This window comes from Botrytis porri (assembly GCF_014898465.1).
Source record: "Botrytis porri strain MUCL 3234 chromosome Unknown BPOR_012, whole genome shotgun sequence".
NCBI lineage: Eukaryota > Fungi > Ascomycota > Leotiomycetes > Helotiales > Sclerotiniaceae > Botrytis > Botrytis porri.
Genome location: NW_024066086.1, coordinates 833571 through 849369, shown reverse-complemented (window position 1 = coordinate 849369; position 15799 = coordinate 833571). Strand labels below are relative to the sequence as shown.

Below are 15799 nucleotides of genomic sequence, written 5' to 3'. Positions count from 1 at the left end.
TCATTGATCTTATTCATGAATTATGCTCGTTATAACATGAATTTTGAACCTTATAAATCATATTATACCTCAATATAGTGGCCATGGGAAAATTCAGTCTTGATTCCCCTGTACGCGTAAACAAACTAAATCCCTAATCCTTTCTAACCTACAACTTGGATTTCTCCCGAACAGTTGGGCCTGGCTCTACATGCTTGACTCTGTACTGAGCAAACAGGGCTTCTGTAGCTTCCATTTGTCTGTGAATCTTCTGAGTCACCTCAGCTCCTCTTTTGTTTTCATTTCTACCCAACTGTTGTAGATGTACCTCATCTGGTCCATCGGCCAACCTCAATGTTCTGATGTTTGCCCACATGGATGCAAGAGGAGTATCTTGACACACACCAGCTCCTCCAAATGATTGTACGGCACGATCAATGACAGTTAATGCCATAGTTGGCACAAGTACCTTTGCCTCACCAATCTCCTTGAGCGCACTCTTTGCACCTCCCTCATCGATCTTAATAGCAGCATTAAGTACAACCAGACGGGCTGCATCGATTTCAATTCTTGATCTTGCCACCCATTCGAGGATCACACCATGCTCTTTTAATTGTTTCTTGAAAGGTGTCTTTTTAGGATCATTGATACGCATGAGCATCCAATCAAGAGCTTTCTCAGCCTACGAAATCATTAGCTTTGGGGAAAAAAATTGTAGACGTATATATTAATAGAACTTACAGCACCAATGGATCTCATACAATGATGAATACGTCCGGGACCAAGACGACCTTGGATAATCTCGAACCCACGACCAGGGCCTAGTACCATGTTTCTTGCTGGCACTCTAACATTCTTGAATGTTAGATGACCATGCCCGTGAGGCGCATCATCAAAGCCGTAGACTGACAACATTCTGTTGATAGTGATACCAGGGGCATCGGCTGGTACCAAGATAACAGACTGTTGCTTGTATTGATCCGAATTGTTAGGATCACTCTTAGCCATAACAATATAAACTTTGCATCGTGGATCACCAGCGCCACTCGACCACCATTTCTTTACAACAAATTAGCTGATTTGCCCCTGAACAAAATCAAAGACACTCCAACTCACCGAGCCATTCAAAATCCAATGATCTCCATCTCTTCTCATATCCATTTGGATATTCGTAGCATCCGAACTTGCGATATCCGGTTCCGTCATCAAGAAAGCCGAACGAATCTTACCGCTCAACAATGGAGCTAACCATTGTCTCTTCTGTTCCTCATTTCCATATTTCGCCAACACCTCCATGTTTCCGGTATCTGGCGCCGCACAGTTCGTAGCTTCAGATGCCAAATGTGATTTCCCCATTTGTTCTGCCATCAATCCATACTCGAGATTCGAGAAACCGGCTCCTTCTTTGTAGTGTGATTTTGCGAGGAACAAGTTCCATAATCCGAGACTTTGTGCCTCTTTCTTAAGGTCTTCGATGACTGAAGGATACGAATCCCATCTCTGAGTACCTTCGCCGAGTTGAGCGTGGAATATAGGGTCGGCGCTGGGAATTGTTAGTAGTGGTCTTGTGCGGTGAAGGACATGAAATCATATGGTATCGTGGCAAACATACGGTATACATCTCTCTTCGACGAATTTTGTGACAAGATCAAGTGTTTTCTTTGCATGATCACTCACACGATTAGCGGCCTATAAGAAGAAAAAAATTAGTATTTGAGGAGGCGTGATCGGATGAATAGCTCCTACGAGAATAGGGATCTTGTCGGACATGATGGATGAGATTTTAAGGGGATCTGGAGATATGTGTACGAAGTCGTGTCAGAACTAAAGGCGATTATAAATATAAGAACGATTGTGTATTGAACAAAACTTCTTATTCACAAATATTTAATTGAATGGAAGATCAATATAAGCATTGAGCTCCTCTTCGTTGTTAATGTATTCTTAGATCCAGTTACCCCAAACTATTCCACACAAGTTCGGCTCGGCCAATTGTTCTATACCGAGGCAATTCCCGGTGTGGGGGCCAGGAACATTATCCATCGAATCCTATAGGATGCGCTGTGCATGATGATCTGAAACGAATGGTACGAGAAGTCGGTCCATATGGTAAGGTTTCAACTCGTTGACCGAGGTGATATTCATTTTCTATTTAATCACTACCTTGACTCCATTCAGAAATGCAAAGCGCCACCGTTATTGAGGTATCCCTTCTTTCTATGACCCAAATCCGACCGATATCAGACCTTTAATCAGCAAAATAGTTCGCTCTTCTCTTTCCCTTTCCACCTGGTTTATTACCCTTGAAATGCTTTTTGCTGGTCAATTTCTTAATGTCATTTGGATCCACATCCTTCTCCAGAGCTATTAATGTTGCTTGTTTCCTCCCTGAGAGTAGTTTACCGCTAGCAGTTCCTTGCTCAGAGTACTTGTGACTGAAAGGCATTCGTAAATGTGCCGAATTGCCTTGCCCTTGGGCAAAGAAAGTACTGTCAAGGTTCTTTGACTTTGGTCCTTGGGGCATTTCGACAACATCAGAATCTACAACAGAAGCTTGATCATCGGCGGATGACGCCATAGATGCTAAAGCCTGTCGTCTCTTCTCTGGTAAATGACCTTCGTCATAAAGCTCTCTGTTGAATTCAAAAGGATCAATGTCCAATGGAGGAGGCTGACAAAATAGCAGCTTTCCATTGACGTAATCCTTGAGAATATGTCTAGCAGCTCTCGACTCATCCGGCTGACCTTGTCCAGTCCTTCTGAAGCCTCTTGCTCTAGCATATGCTGTTAACATCTCTTCGGCTGTTGGTATACCGGTTCCTCCTTCTTCCAAAGGTCGGGTCACAATTTTCATTCCATACAATGCCTCTAGGAATCCTTGGGGTATGCGGTGTGCTACTAAACCAGCTGGACCCACGAATTCTCTAAGTTGATCAATAGGTAGAATACCGTTGCACACGAGTTCTGCTTTGGTGGTAGCAAAGTTTGGGAAAACCAAACCAGGACAATCGCAAAGCAGGACTTTGTCACTAAGATGGATAGTTTGGAAATGCTTCGTTTTTCCTGGTGTCGATGACACAGACACCTTTTTGGCACCAATTAAGGCGTTAATGGTGGAAGATTTACCAACGTTAGGGTATCCGACGAGACCAATTTGAGTCTTTCTAGTAATTCCTGACTCAGAATCTATATTTGTTAGCTTTAGATTTAATTGCATGAATATGATAACCCTTACCTTGAACTTCTGGTGCATGAACCAAGAAAAGAGCCTCCAACTCATCTACAGTCAAGATTCTGGTACTTTCGGTCTCTGTGATTTCCTCGTCGCTTTCCTCGTCATCTTCCTCAACAGCTGTCTCTTCATCTTGCTCATCGCTGTCCGCATCACTATCACTATCATCATCTTCATCGTCGTCAAGCCCAAGTGCTCTCGCCTTCTCTGCTAGCTTTGATGCAGATGCAGAAGCCTCCGTTTCTTCTTCAGTCTCCTCTAACATTGCTTCATTTAATTCTTTTGCCAAAGCTGCTGAGAAAAACTTGTACTTGATACCGGCGGCCTCAAAGTAATCAGCCCAATGTTGTCTTTGCTCCAAAGTCAACATATCAGCCTTGTTTACCAATAGAAGGTTCTCTTTGCGGCCATCAACATCTTTAACATATCTTTCCAAATCTTCAGATCGAAATAAAAGCGGATTCCTGGCGTCGACAATTTGTACAATAAGATCAGATCTCTCAATAACTCTCCACAACTGCCTCCAAACCTCCAAATTGCGCTCAAATGGTGTCATCAATAAATCGTTATTTTCCTGAAGTTCAGCTAGTCCTCTTCTCCACTCGAGAAGACCATCCCTCTCCATTCTATCAAGTTCCTGTGGAGTCGTGGTAGAATCCCATTTCGGTCTTCTGGGAACTGTGAGTCTTTCCTTGTGTACCTTCTGTTTGCCAACTGCAGCTCGTTCTTCCGCAGCCGATAACAAGTATGGATTCTTTTGATCGGTATGAATAATTTTAACGTTGTTCATCTTCTCCGCTGTGAAGTCTGTGCCGGCTAACTCTGCAGTGGACAAGAATTCATCGAGTGCTGCCTGCTCCGTCACCGATCGCATCTTGACCCAGCTGGCCTCTTGCTTTTCGTTTGTGACATACTATATTCTTTCAGCATAGAAAGATGGATTGATCGTGTTTATACATACAGTTTCTCCAGTGTCTTTGTGTGTTCTCTGAATTCCGGTCGCTGTGGTCTTTTTGCGATCTGCTCCTTTGCCCTTCCCGAATCTATCATTCATCAAACTGTTCCCCAGTCCAACAGCATTTTTGGATTTCGCGAGAACCATCGTGTTTACTTGTATCCGTTCTTCAATAGGGTTGGTTTAGTTTCGATAAACAACAATAACAAAAATAAGAATGCTACAAGAAAGTTTCAATAATTCGCGGAGTTGAGAATGAATTATTGAATTTTATAATTTTGCAGTGGAGTTTTGATTATCTCTGATTATCGAGCAAAAATGAGGGGCAAATTTCTCGGCTTAGTACTCTGATAAAAGAAGCTTGACCCGCCTAAAAAAGCAGCCCCTCGCACTAAGAAAATTAAATCTTTCAAGTTTCCACACATGTAGATTTATATAATTCTGTAAACCCCGAATTCCTCGTCCGAGCAGAAAGATAATAAAACCATTTCTCAACATTACAACTACTAAACAATACCGGCAATATGGCTCGAGGAAAGTGGATTGATAAGAAGAATGCGACACATTTTCAACTTGTTCATCGTCCTCAAAACGATCCGCTGATCCACGATGAATCTGTTTCGTCCATGGTCCTAAATCCCACCAGTGCACCCAATCCGAATAAAGTCAAGAAACTCGATGATTTAACCGCCGAGCTTGGTGCAGGTATTGCGCGTGTCAGAGATAACGAAGGTGAAGCCGCAAACTATGGTGTATATTACGACGATACCGAATATGATTACATGCAACATATGCGCGATTTGGGCCGTGGAGGTGGTGAATCAACTTTTGTCGAAGCTACTGGACCAAAGAATAAGAACAAGGGCAAGGGAAAACAATCTTTGGAGGAGGCGCTCAGAAATGCGAGTTTGGAAGACAAGGCTGGAGCCGTTCTTGATGATGAGATGTTACCATCCAAGAATCTTCGCAAGGTTACCTACCAAGCGCAACAAGATGTTCCTGATGCTTTAGCCGGTTTCCAACCCGATATGGATCCGAGGTTGAGGGAAGTTTTGGAGGCTTTAGAAGACGAGGCTTATGTCGACGATGATGATGAAATTTTCGGGAAATTGGCAGAAGATGGTGAGGAATTGGATGAACACGAATTCGATGAAACTTGGGATGATGATGATGGATGGGAATCGGATGCCACTGCAAAGCCTACGCAAGAATACAAAGACGCATCTGCTACAACCCAAGATATCGATGATGACGAGCGAGAGGATCATGGTGATGGGGATTGGATGGCCAACTTCAACAAATTTAAGAAGGATCAAAAGTCTAGTAAGGCTCAAGTCACGCCTTCACAAGCAGATGTACAGTCATCTATGTTTACTACCACAACAAATGGTGGACGACGCAAGAAGAGAAAGGGTGCTTTGACTAATCCTTCCGCATACTCCATGACATCGTCTTCACTGTTCAGAACCGAAGGTCTTACTACACTTGATCAACGATTTGAGAAGATTGAGGAACAATACAACGAGGATTTCGATGATATGGCGTCCGTCTCGATGGCTTCATCTTCCGTTTCCACTGTAGATGGTGATGTTCGTCAAGACTTCGATGGCATTCTGGATGAATTCCTGGGCACTCATTCCATGAGTGGTAAGAAGAACGTCAAGAAGATGAAATACCAAACGGGTATGGAGCAATTGGATGAGGTCAGAATGGGTCTTGGTCCAGCACGCTTTACCAGCTTCGGTAGTCGCGCCAGTCGTGCCAATCGTTCGCAAAGGGCGTAATGGTGAGGACATCTGAAAATAAGGAGTTGTGGGTTGGTATCCGGTTCACATGGTGCAAGGAGTTCAGGTAAAGGCTATGAAAAGTTAGGAATTCCCCAAGGTTATGTCATCCAAGAATAAATGGCGGTATCATGGCGTATATTGGGGCTTTCGTCTAGGACATATCTTGGGCTGTCATAAATAGAAATATACATCTACATCTTTCCAAAAACCACACACGTACCTTTGACAGTTACTCACATTGATTTCCAAAACATTAGTCACAACTGTGATATCGGAATATTGTTCGAATCTATTTGCAATCCCTAAAAATGTACTACTTACACTTTATATTACTACCTACTAGATAGATATTAAAATATAGTACATGCCAACTATTATCAGTCAAAACACATTTTCATACCAAAACTTATCATTTGTATTTATGAATTTCTTAATAATTAATAATAAAATCTAAGTATTTCCTTATAGTAGTAGTAGTAAATTTATAATCGATTCGGTCTATCTAGCTATACTAAGACCATACAATATACCTATATATAATTCTAATTAAATAAAATAGATGGAAAAAAGAAATAAAAAACTTACTTTTTTTTGAACTTCTCTATTAAAATCTATAAGCAATCTTCCAAGTAATCCTTTCAAGTTCTTTAAGTTATTTATATTATTGATTTATTCTATTCAAAAACCTTCTTTTTATTAAATCTTTTAATATATTTATAAAAACCTTATACTTTTTATTCTATTACAATAATCCCTTTCTTTCTATTCAACTCTTTTCAAAATATTATAAAAACTATAATTAATTATAATATTGTATTCCTCTTAAAAGATTATCTTTATCCTCCAATTGTTGAGATTACTTTGAGGGGGGGGGGGGAGTCGTCAACTCGAATCACCATATACAGCACTGTATAGCCTATACAAAATGAATAATATAAATTGAGATGATCTAGAATAAGGTATGATTCTTCCCACTATATATATAATGGGAAGAATCATGTGATTCGCTTAAGCACGTGATCATACGTTCCGACACTAATACTTCGAGTCCTTCGGGAATCCTATTATAACCCCTAATCTATTACTTATAAGCCTTATATTCACCTTCTCCCATAATACGTTGATAATATATAATTTCTTTTTAAAGTTTAATATCTCTTATTCTCTTTCCTTCTGTCAAATTACCCTATCGATATAAGACATATGTTACGGGAGCTGCCTCTAGGGTTACGTAGAAGTGTCTAGAGATCTCTCGAGGTAGTTTAAACTAAACTTCAAGTAGGAATTCAATAAGGTTATAATTAGTTATAATTCTTGTAATTATAATAATGAAATTAATAATTATTCTTAAGTACAAAGCTTTACATTATAATAAAACCTATTCCTTTATATAGATCTTTGTTCTTTGTTATCCTATTGATCCTATTGTGTCCTATTAGGTGGGAGCAGTAGGATCCAGTGGGAATCCCTAATCCTGTGACTTCCTGATCATGTGATACGGTATGTTGGATGCCGTCGTAACAACATAATATATTAGGACTTATCGAATCATTTTATCAATATAAGAAATAAGACTATATTATAGAGCTAGATAGTTGAATAAAATTGAAATAGTAAGTATAATAATATTGAAATGCTATTGCTTTAATAATATACGCTCTACAATAAAGAATTACTACTTCTTTAATTATATGTTACGGGAGCTGCCTCTAGGGTCACGTGGAAGTGTCTAGAGATCTCTTGAGGTGGTTTAGATTAAACTTTAAGTAGAAATTCAATAAGGTTATAATTAATTGTAATTTTCGTAATTATAGTAATGAAATTAATAATTGTTCTTGAGTATAAAGCTTTATATTGTAATAAAACCTGTTCTTTTTATATAGATCTTTTTGCTTTATAGAACTCATAGTTCTGTTCTACTTGGATCCCTTGGATTCTAAGCTTCAAAAGCTCCTGGCTCCTTAGATCCTAGGCTCCAAAGGCTTCAGCGTCCTATCACATGACACTTATCACGTGATCCAATGTTATCCGTCGTAACATTATAATTAGTAATATATCATTTATTATATAAAATGATATCGAAATCGGTATTTTATAATAATGTTATATACTAATATAAAATACTATATACCTGAATCAACATATTATAAATGTTTTTTGAAAGGTTTGACTTTTCTCTTCATTATATAGAGTAGCTATAGGTATATTAGTAGAATATTAAATGCTATATTGATATATTTTTTGTAAGATATTTCTTGAAAAAAGTAAGGTTTTTTGAAAAGTTTTTATCTTTCATTATTTTATACTTAAAAACCTTCTTCTTTATAATTGAAATCCTCTCGTAAGATCTTCGAGTATTAAAAAGCCTAAATTATTATAGGAATTTATAATTTAATCTCTTCTATTAATTATATTTAATATGAAAAGTTTATTATTAATGATATCAATATTAATAATTCCAATATAAATATATTAAACCCCTCTCTTTAACATTAATAATAATATCTTCTTAACTTAACGTGGTTTATCATCGAGTGGCCTATATCATCAAGTGGCCCACTTTCACCTCAATTTACACTTTCAAACCCATATTATTCAACAATAATTGAATTAATTGATTGAAACTATTAATAATCTAATAATCTAGGATCTATTACATTATTTTAACAGGTTCTTATATTATATCCTGTCTTTCTGTATTTACTATAATATTAATTAGAAGATGCTTCCCCATTAGAATTCCTTTCTTTTTAATGCTTATCATATTGAATCTGAATATCAACCTCTTATTGAGATAATATATTAAGAGTCTTTTATTCAATAATTACTCCTCCTTAATATAATTGAGTTTTTTTTATGTGTTAATGCTTGTTTAATACCTCATTTATTATTCGAAGTATACGATTCTTTATATTTAAAAGTATATTCTTATAAGCTAATCTCTTTATACCTTTAATTAAAGCTAGTACAGTTTTGAATATAAATATAAGAAAGCTTGATTAATAACAAGTTATTCGAGATTTAATTAATATTGATTGAGAAAGAGCTTCTATTAGGTTACAAGGGATTTAAAAGATCCATTAATCTAGATCGAAAAAGGAAAGAGTAAATATGCGAATTTGAATATTTAATTTCGAGAGTATAGCTTTAGGATTAAATAGGATTAAACTTGTTCCTTAGAATCCTAATTTCATATTCTAAAAGGTGATTAATTCCTTATATATAGCTTTAAAAGCTATAAAGAATTCAACCTTTGAAATATAATTGATATATGTCTTAATAAATCCATTAATTTGATTATTATATAAACATTTTAAATTGTTAAAATAATCAATATCAAGTGGTTAAGTTAAATAATTTGAATATAGTAGTAAATGTAAATATATAATATTATTCTCTTTATAGTATATTTGAAAAGCTATTAATTCATGGTTTTCATGTCTATCCAGTATTAATATTCGATATTTACTCTTTCTTTAATTCTTAATATACTTATTAAAATGTTTTAATTATTCTAAACCCGTTTTATTATTCGTTTATTCATTAGATATAGGTTTAATAGCCTATTCCATAAAAAGATTTGTTTCGGTATACTAATTAGAGAGATAAACTTATCCTTAAATTATTAGAAATGAGGGAATAGTTTCATTCTCTTTATTTTCATATATTATTGCTATAGTTTATTCTCGATTATCTAGTTATACTATCTTATTTTTATTATTTCGTTTAGTATTAATTACTATTATTATTATATATATAATTCTTATCATAAAGCCTATTTCATCAAAATTATAGAAATCTTTGTTCAAAATACTATATTTCACTTATATATTTACAACTAATCGAAATCATTCTTCAAGAAGTTTAGAATTCTCATAAAAAGTTCTTTGAAAGTTATAAATATAATTAAAAAATATCTTTAATTTGATTCAACACTTTACAAATCGATATACTTAGAACTTCCTAATATATTTCGTATCCCTTAATTCAAGAATATTATTTACTATATCTTCCACATTTTTTAATTTAAATAAAAATCCTTTTAAATCTATATCAAATATATATTAAACAATTATCTTTTCTTTTAATTCTATAATCTTATAATAATTCGCTCAAGTTTCTATATAAAGAGATAAACCTTCTATTTTATATCGAAAAGTTATATAAGGAATATTATAGAGTATAATAGCCTTTCAAATACTTAATTTTTTATCTTTATAAATAGCTTCAATAATAAGGAATATATAAGCTTCTTAATTATTTGAATTTATTATAGATTGTTAATAAAACACATATTGAAAGAGATAGATATAAATTGAAATAAAAATAGGCTACTCGATGATATGAGCCACTTGATGATAAACCACGTTAGATAAATATCAATTCGATAATTTCGAAAAAGAGTAGAAAATGATATTCTGATTCGAATACAATAAAGATTAATAGGTTTTTTTAAGAAAATCTTTCCTTGGTTTTTTCGTGTTTTCTTTTCTTATATATATTAATTTAATTTTATAAAATATTAAATAAAAATAATATTGATTTTTTTTAATATTTTATCAATTGAATTATAGAGATTTAAAGTTATATTATTTTAAAAAATAATAAGATTTATTAATAAAATAAGTGAAAATCAAGTGAATTTTTTGAGATTTTAATTTAATTCTATAAATTTTCATAATATAAATTTCTAAGGATTTTAAAATTTTAAAAATATCAAATTGTATTATAAAAACTTTATAAAAATAAATTTTAAAAGAATTTTATTTATATATTATAAAGATTTTAGTATTTGAAAGTATAATAAAATATTGATTTTTAACATGAAAATGAATTTGAGCTGATAGTAGTTAATTAGTACTATACAACTTTGTATTGTCAAAGGGAAAAAATCACTGGTAGCGGTGGCTCTCAAATGGCAGAATTCCTGATGCTGCCGTATGTAGTTTAGCGTGTAGATAACCTTGTTCTCGGATTATAGATCTTTGAGCTTGCGATAGTTACAATTCAATACGGTCAATTAATTGACAGGTGAAAAAGGAAATTCAGAGAATTGACATTAAATTTACGGGAAGTAAATACAAACAATAATCTAAACACTCCTCTCCGCGTCCTCCCCCGTCTCTCCATGACCCATATCACGAACCATGCTGCTCAGTAGCAGTAACGCCAGAGGCGCACGAGGAAATTCCAAAAGTTCACGAGGATCAAGAGGTCGCGGACAGACGGGTCGAGGAGCTTCAAACAACTCTTCTGGTAAGCCCCATCCCACTTTCATGACATCCATCAAAATCTCAAGCATTGACCGACAATATCAACATATATCACGGGAAGTTCCATGCTAGAAATTAAAGATTCATCAACTCAAGCATTTGCATCATTATTATCATTGAAAGAAACTCACACAATTTTGATCATTTAGCTACACCACCTGCTAGTGCGACAACAACGACAGATCCATTCGAAAAAGCGCGACTCGAGAATGCTGCGAAGCGCGAACAGAGGGGCCAAAACGGGACTGCGACCAATACCAGAGGAAGAGGTTCATCGCGCGGAGGGCTACATAGCAATAAACAAGTCCGATTCGCGACTCCACCATTCGAGGAACAAACTGGCCCTCCTGCCAACGCAACACCTTCAGATATGAATAATTCTTTTGGATCGGGGACCGCCACGCTCTCCAATCCATTCTCATTCACTACAAATACAAACACATCAACAAATGTCTTCGGGGCACCTACTGGACCTAAAAGCAGTTCGTCCTCGCCATTTGCTCCTTCATCTGGCTCCAATCCTCCTAACACCAATGTTTTCGGATCGATAGGTGCAGCTCAGCCTACAGCAGTAAACCCATTTGCTTCTTCAAATGCATTTGGCGCTGCATCCCCTTCATCGAACTTTGGCATCCCATCAAGTGGCTCTACAACTCCTTTGTCTTCCCTGGTCAATTCTCAAAACCCGGGTATTTTGAAAGGAACGAGAGGCGCGTCCTCAAAACAAGTCTCACTCGAGAAGAAACCCGAGAAACCTGCCCCGCAAAATACCTCGAAAAAGTCGGTCCAAGTAAATAATGGCTTTACAGATAAAAAGAACAAAGCATCCAACCAGTCGAAGTCAGGCTTCGAAAACGTCTCATCCACGACTTCGGACATGGCCTCATTTGCCTCAAGCAGTGAGCTAGCCACTAAGATTAACGCTCTATTACGAAAAGAGAAAATCGCCTCTCCACGATGCAATGCGAAAAATCCAGGGGATCCTCGCGAGAAGGCAGCTGTAAAGAGCTATTTAGATGAGCTTAAGAAGTATCGAGCACGCGTTCGCGCATCCCTCATCAAAGGCGGTTTCATCGACGATCCTCTCAAACCAAAGAAACTCAGCGAAGCTATCGATTTCAAAGGAACATGCGACCAGATGTGCCCAGAAGAAGAAATCATACGAAGAATCATCGAAGATGATGTTCAGCGTGCCGAAAAGGAGCAAGCCCCTGACGGATCCATGCGTCCTTCACCTCAAATGATGATTAAAAAGCTGGCTAGATCTGCCGCAGGAGAAGATGCACCACTTCCTCAAGATGTCCGTTCACCTGCTGCACTCAGGCGAACACTCGATTATCTCATCGACACAGTTTTAGGAGAGGATGATAATCTTGCAGCTCAACATGAGTTCTTGTGGGATCGAACACGTGCGATACGTCGGGATTTCGTATTTCAATCCTCAATGAGCCCACCAGAATTGGCTGATCAAGTTTACTGCCTTGAAAAGATCACCCGGTTCCACGTTACTGCGTTACATCAGATGTCGAAACCTGAGGTTGCACCGGAGAACTTTGTGGAGCAACAGGAGGTTGAACAACTTAGCAAGTCTCTCCTTTCGCTGATACATGCTTATGAGGATTGCAATTTGCAAAATATACCTTGCGAGAATGAAGCCGAATTCAGGGCATACTATGTACTGCTTAATAGCAGTAATCCCGGAATCCTGGAGACGGTACAAAATTGGGGGTGGAAATTTTGGGGAGAATCGGAGCAAATTAAGATTGCCGTTGGCTTAGTTGAATGTCTACAAAATATCTGGAGCCCACGTGGCCCGCTACAACCATTTTCAGTATTGAACGTCGCAGAAAATGCCTTCTCTCGCTTCTTCACGATTCTGAAAGGGGAGAATGTTTCATATACAATGGCTTGCTTCGCTGAGATGCACTTCAACGAAGTTCGGAAGAACGCACTAAAGACAATATTATCGGCCTATCAGCGTCAGCGTGATCAGCCAAAGGACTGGAATATTGCCAAATTAAATCAATACTTGCACTTCGACGATCCATGGGAGATAGTTGACTTTGGCGAAGCTTATAGCCTTCGATTCGACGACCTGGATGATGATCCCTGCTTATCATTAGCCTTGGATAATCAAGTCGTTGATCCATTTCCTCCCATCAAACAGCCCCATTCCGTGGAAGTTGTCGAGCGAAAACGTACTGGTCATACTCTCACGGAGGTAATCGATATGACTGTGTACGAAAGGGTGTCGGCAACGACAACTCAGGGTGAAGAATCAAGCTCCGACGATGGATTGTTTGTGAAGGACAATATAGGAGGGCCTTTGAACGTGGAGGGCGCGAACTCATTCTCACCAGCAAGTACATTTCCTCAATCACCAAAGCCTCTCGGCTTTCCAGCGGCACAAATACCACCTCAGCAGGCTTTTGCGACGTCTCCAGCCACGCCATTATTCGGCTTTCCATCCGCAAGTCAGGCAAATACTGCCCAGCCCGCCACCAAAATCTCGTCAGAGAAACCAAAGGATGCAAACACTCCCTCTAGCTTATTCGCCGCACCTGCCCCAGTCGCCGCATCTACTCCATTCGCTTCATTTACTCCCTTTGCAGCCACACCAACAAGTACGCCGCCGCCACAACCTAAGACTGCAGAGCCAGCAAAGTTCACCTGGACATCAGACAATGGAGCATCATCGAAATTACCACAAACTTCGACAGATCCACCAAAATTCAATTGGCCTTCAGATAGTCCAGCCTCTTCAAGCCTACCCCGAACAACTCCCACAGAAAGTCCGAGACTTTCTCAATCATCAGCAATCAAAACTCCTACTCCTCCAACTCCAGCTCCAGTCCAGCAGATCACTGAGCCCGAAGTCAATGATTGGAGTTTCAGTTTTAAACCTGTGCCTCAATCCATGTTGTCCGAACCGGTACCGCAATCTTCTGCATTTGAAACCGCGAAGGCCACTCCATCTGTTCCAGCATCACAGCCGGATATCAGCAATCTATTTAAACCTGTCGTGAAAGAAACCCCGCAGCCTGTTATTCAGATACCCGCACCTGAAGTCTCCCCACTAGACAATTTTGCAAAATGGATTGCCCTCGGCGAGGATGGAATCGTTGAACAATTCATGACATATACCGTCCAGACCTTAGTTCAAGAAACAATGGAAAATTTTATGAAAGAGGAGGCCAAGAAGGCAAGAAAGGAGGCTAAGCGAATTGCCGAAGAGGAGGAGGAATTGGCACGAAAGGAAGCTGATGAGTTCCGACGTAATGCAGTAGCCGTGAAATATTTAAAAATGTGGCGGGTCAACGCCCATAATCTATGGGTACGCCGACAAGGGAGCAAAGCTAGAAGAGCTCGAGTAGAACATGCTGAAAGTATGAGAGCCTCCAAGGCTGCACTTTCGGCAAGCGTTGTTGACGACTTTAGAGTTTCAATCTCAAAGGGTAAAAAGCGAGTGAAAAACAGTCCTTCCAAAGATCGACGACCAAGCCTAGGGATCCTCTTGGAAGGAACTAGGGTTCTTGAAGGTGTGCACAACCCACATGACGAGATACGAGATATTGTGTATAATAGACATACCGAACATGGCAACAAGCGATTCAAGTCTTCTGTATCTTCTATCGCATCGGATTCGAGTTCAAACACGCATACACGCAGTCAGTATGAGGATCCTCTCCAACGTTCATTACTCTCGGATCCTTCTTTCCTCAATGGAGGATCTCGGATTCATCTTTTGCCCAGCTATCAAGCGGAAAACGAGACTCGGTCACAGCTTAGTGGTGTACAAACGGATTATTTCCGTTTGAAAGCCAGAGGCATTACCACTCTTCCTAATGGAACGCCTCTTGCTACTTCTGTAGCGAGAGACCCTTTACGCCAAAAACAATTTTTCGAAGGTAGTGGTAAGCCCATTAGACTTCGAAGACCGATGATACCGAAAGAGCAACCAATACCAAGAAGCAGCCCCGCTAGGGAACCCGCTCAACAATTACTTCTCCCTGCACCAACTGGCGATGAAGATATCCAGCGCCTAAAAGAGCGAGCTAGAGCCGTTATGGCAGTTGATTCCGGAACAAAGCGTGGACTGGTTGATGATGATGATGATGAACTGTTTGAGAGAGCAAAGAGAATTAGAGAAAGGATGGATAAAGATTCAGAGTGGTTAAGGCGAGAAGTTGATAGGTATTCTGAAAGTAGAAGTGGGTCATGGTCATAGATGTATCAACAGCATTTTGGGCGTTTTAGTAGCAAGGCGGTTCTTGTGAGGGTATTTCAAAGGAAGGAGTTTGGAAGCTAAACTTTGCATCTATGGTAGGCGTTGAAAGGATTTTATAGGATGAGGTTGATGATACCTTGATACCTTTTTGGCATTAACAGAATGTCACACAAAGAGAGGTTGGATGAGATCAGGCAAAAAAAATATCAATCTTCATTTGATTAATGAATGTTTTCCTATATAGTTTTCTTGATATTTATCTGGTGAAATTAATTAAAGATTCTGTGTACACAACCCTCATACTCAAACCCCTCAAAAATTGGTAATTAAAAATCATTTGTCAAT

The 15799-nt window shown here is 38.2% G+C and overlaps 4 protein-coding genes across 4 annotated transcripts; 2 read left to right on the top strand and 2 right to left on the bottom strand.

The window, feature by feature from the left end:
- Positions 1 to 148: 148 nt before the first annotated feature.
- On the bottom strand, positions 149 to 1749 carry EAF01_008795 (uncharacterized protein; the record flags this gene model as incomplete). Its single annotated transcript, XM_038917051.1, has 5 exons — positions 149 to 661; positions 721 to 1038; positions 1096 to 1522; positions 1592 to 1668; positions 1726 to 1749. The coding sequence occupies 5 exons, from the start codon at positions 1747 to 1749 to the stop codon at positions 149 to 151; spliced, it is 1359 nt and encodes a 452-aa protein (XP_038767445.1).
- A 478-nt stretch (positions 1750 to 2227) lies between these two features.
- EAF01_008794 (uncharacterized protein) lies at positions 2228 to 4313 on the bottom strand (the record flags this gene model as incomplete). The annotated part of the gene is made up of 3 exons (XM_038917050.1): positions 2228 to 3165; positions 3215 to 4124; positions 4173 to 4313. 3 exons carry the CDS (start codon positions 4311 to 4313, stop codon positions 2228 to 2230), a joined length of 1989 nt encoding a protein of 662 aa, XP_038767444.1.
- A 377-nt stretch (positions 4314 to 4690) lies between these two features.
- Positions 4691 to 5950, top strand: EAF01_008793 (uncharacterized protein; the record flags this gene model as incomplete). The annotated part of the gene is made up of 1 exon (XM_038917049.1): positions 4691 to 5950. The coding sequence occupies one exon, from the start codon at positions 4691 to 4693 to the stop codon at positions 5948 to 5950; it is 1260 nt and encodes a 419-aa protein (XP_038767443.1).
- A 5038-nt stretch (positions 5951 to 10988) lies between these two features.
- On the top strand, positions 10989 to 15724 carry EAF01_008792 (uncharacterized protein). Its single transcript, XM_038917048.1, has 2 exons — positions 10989 to 11209; positions 11376 to 15724. The coding sequence occupies exons 1-2, from the start codon at positions 11101 to 11103 to the stop codon at positions 15452 to 15454; spliced, it is 4188 nt and encodes a 1395-aa protein (XP_038767442.1). The 5' UTR covers positions 10989 to 11100; the 3' UTR covers positions 15455 to 15724.
- Positions 15725 to 15799: the final 75 nt, after the last annotated feature.

Bases quoted from the DNA above. Each gene is read 5' to 3' on its own strand.
- EAF01_008792 (XM_038917048.1), top strand. From the start codon at position 11,101: ATGCTGCTCAGTAGCAGTAACGCCAGAGGCGCACGAGGAAATTCCAAA. The intron at 11,210-11,375 runs GTAAGCCCCATC...TTGATCATTTAG, and splicing joins AGCTTCAAACAACTCTTCTG to CTACACCACCTGCTAGTGCG.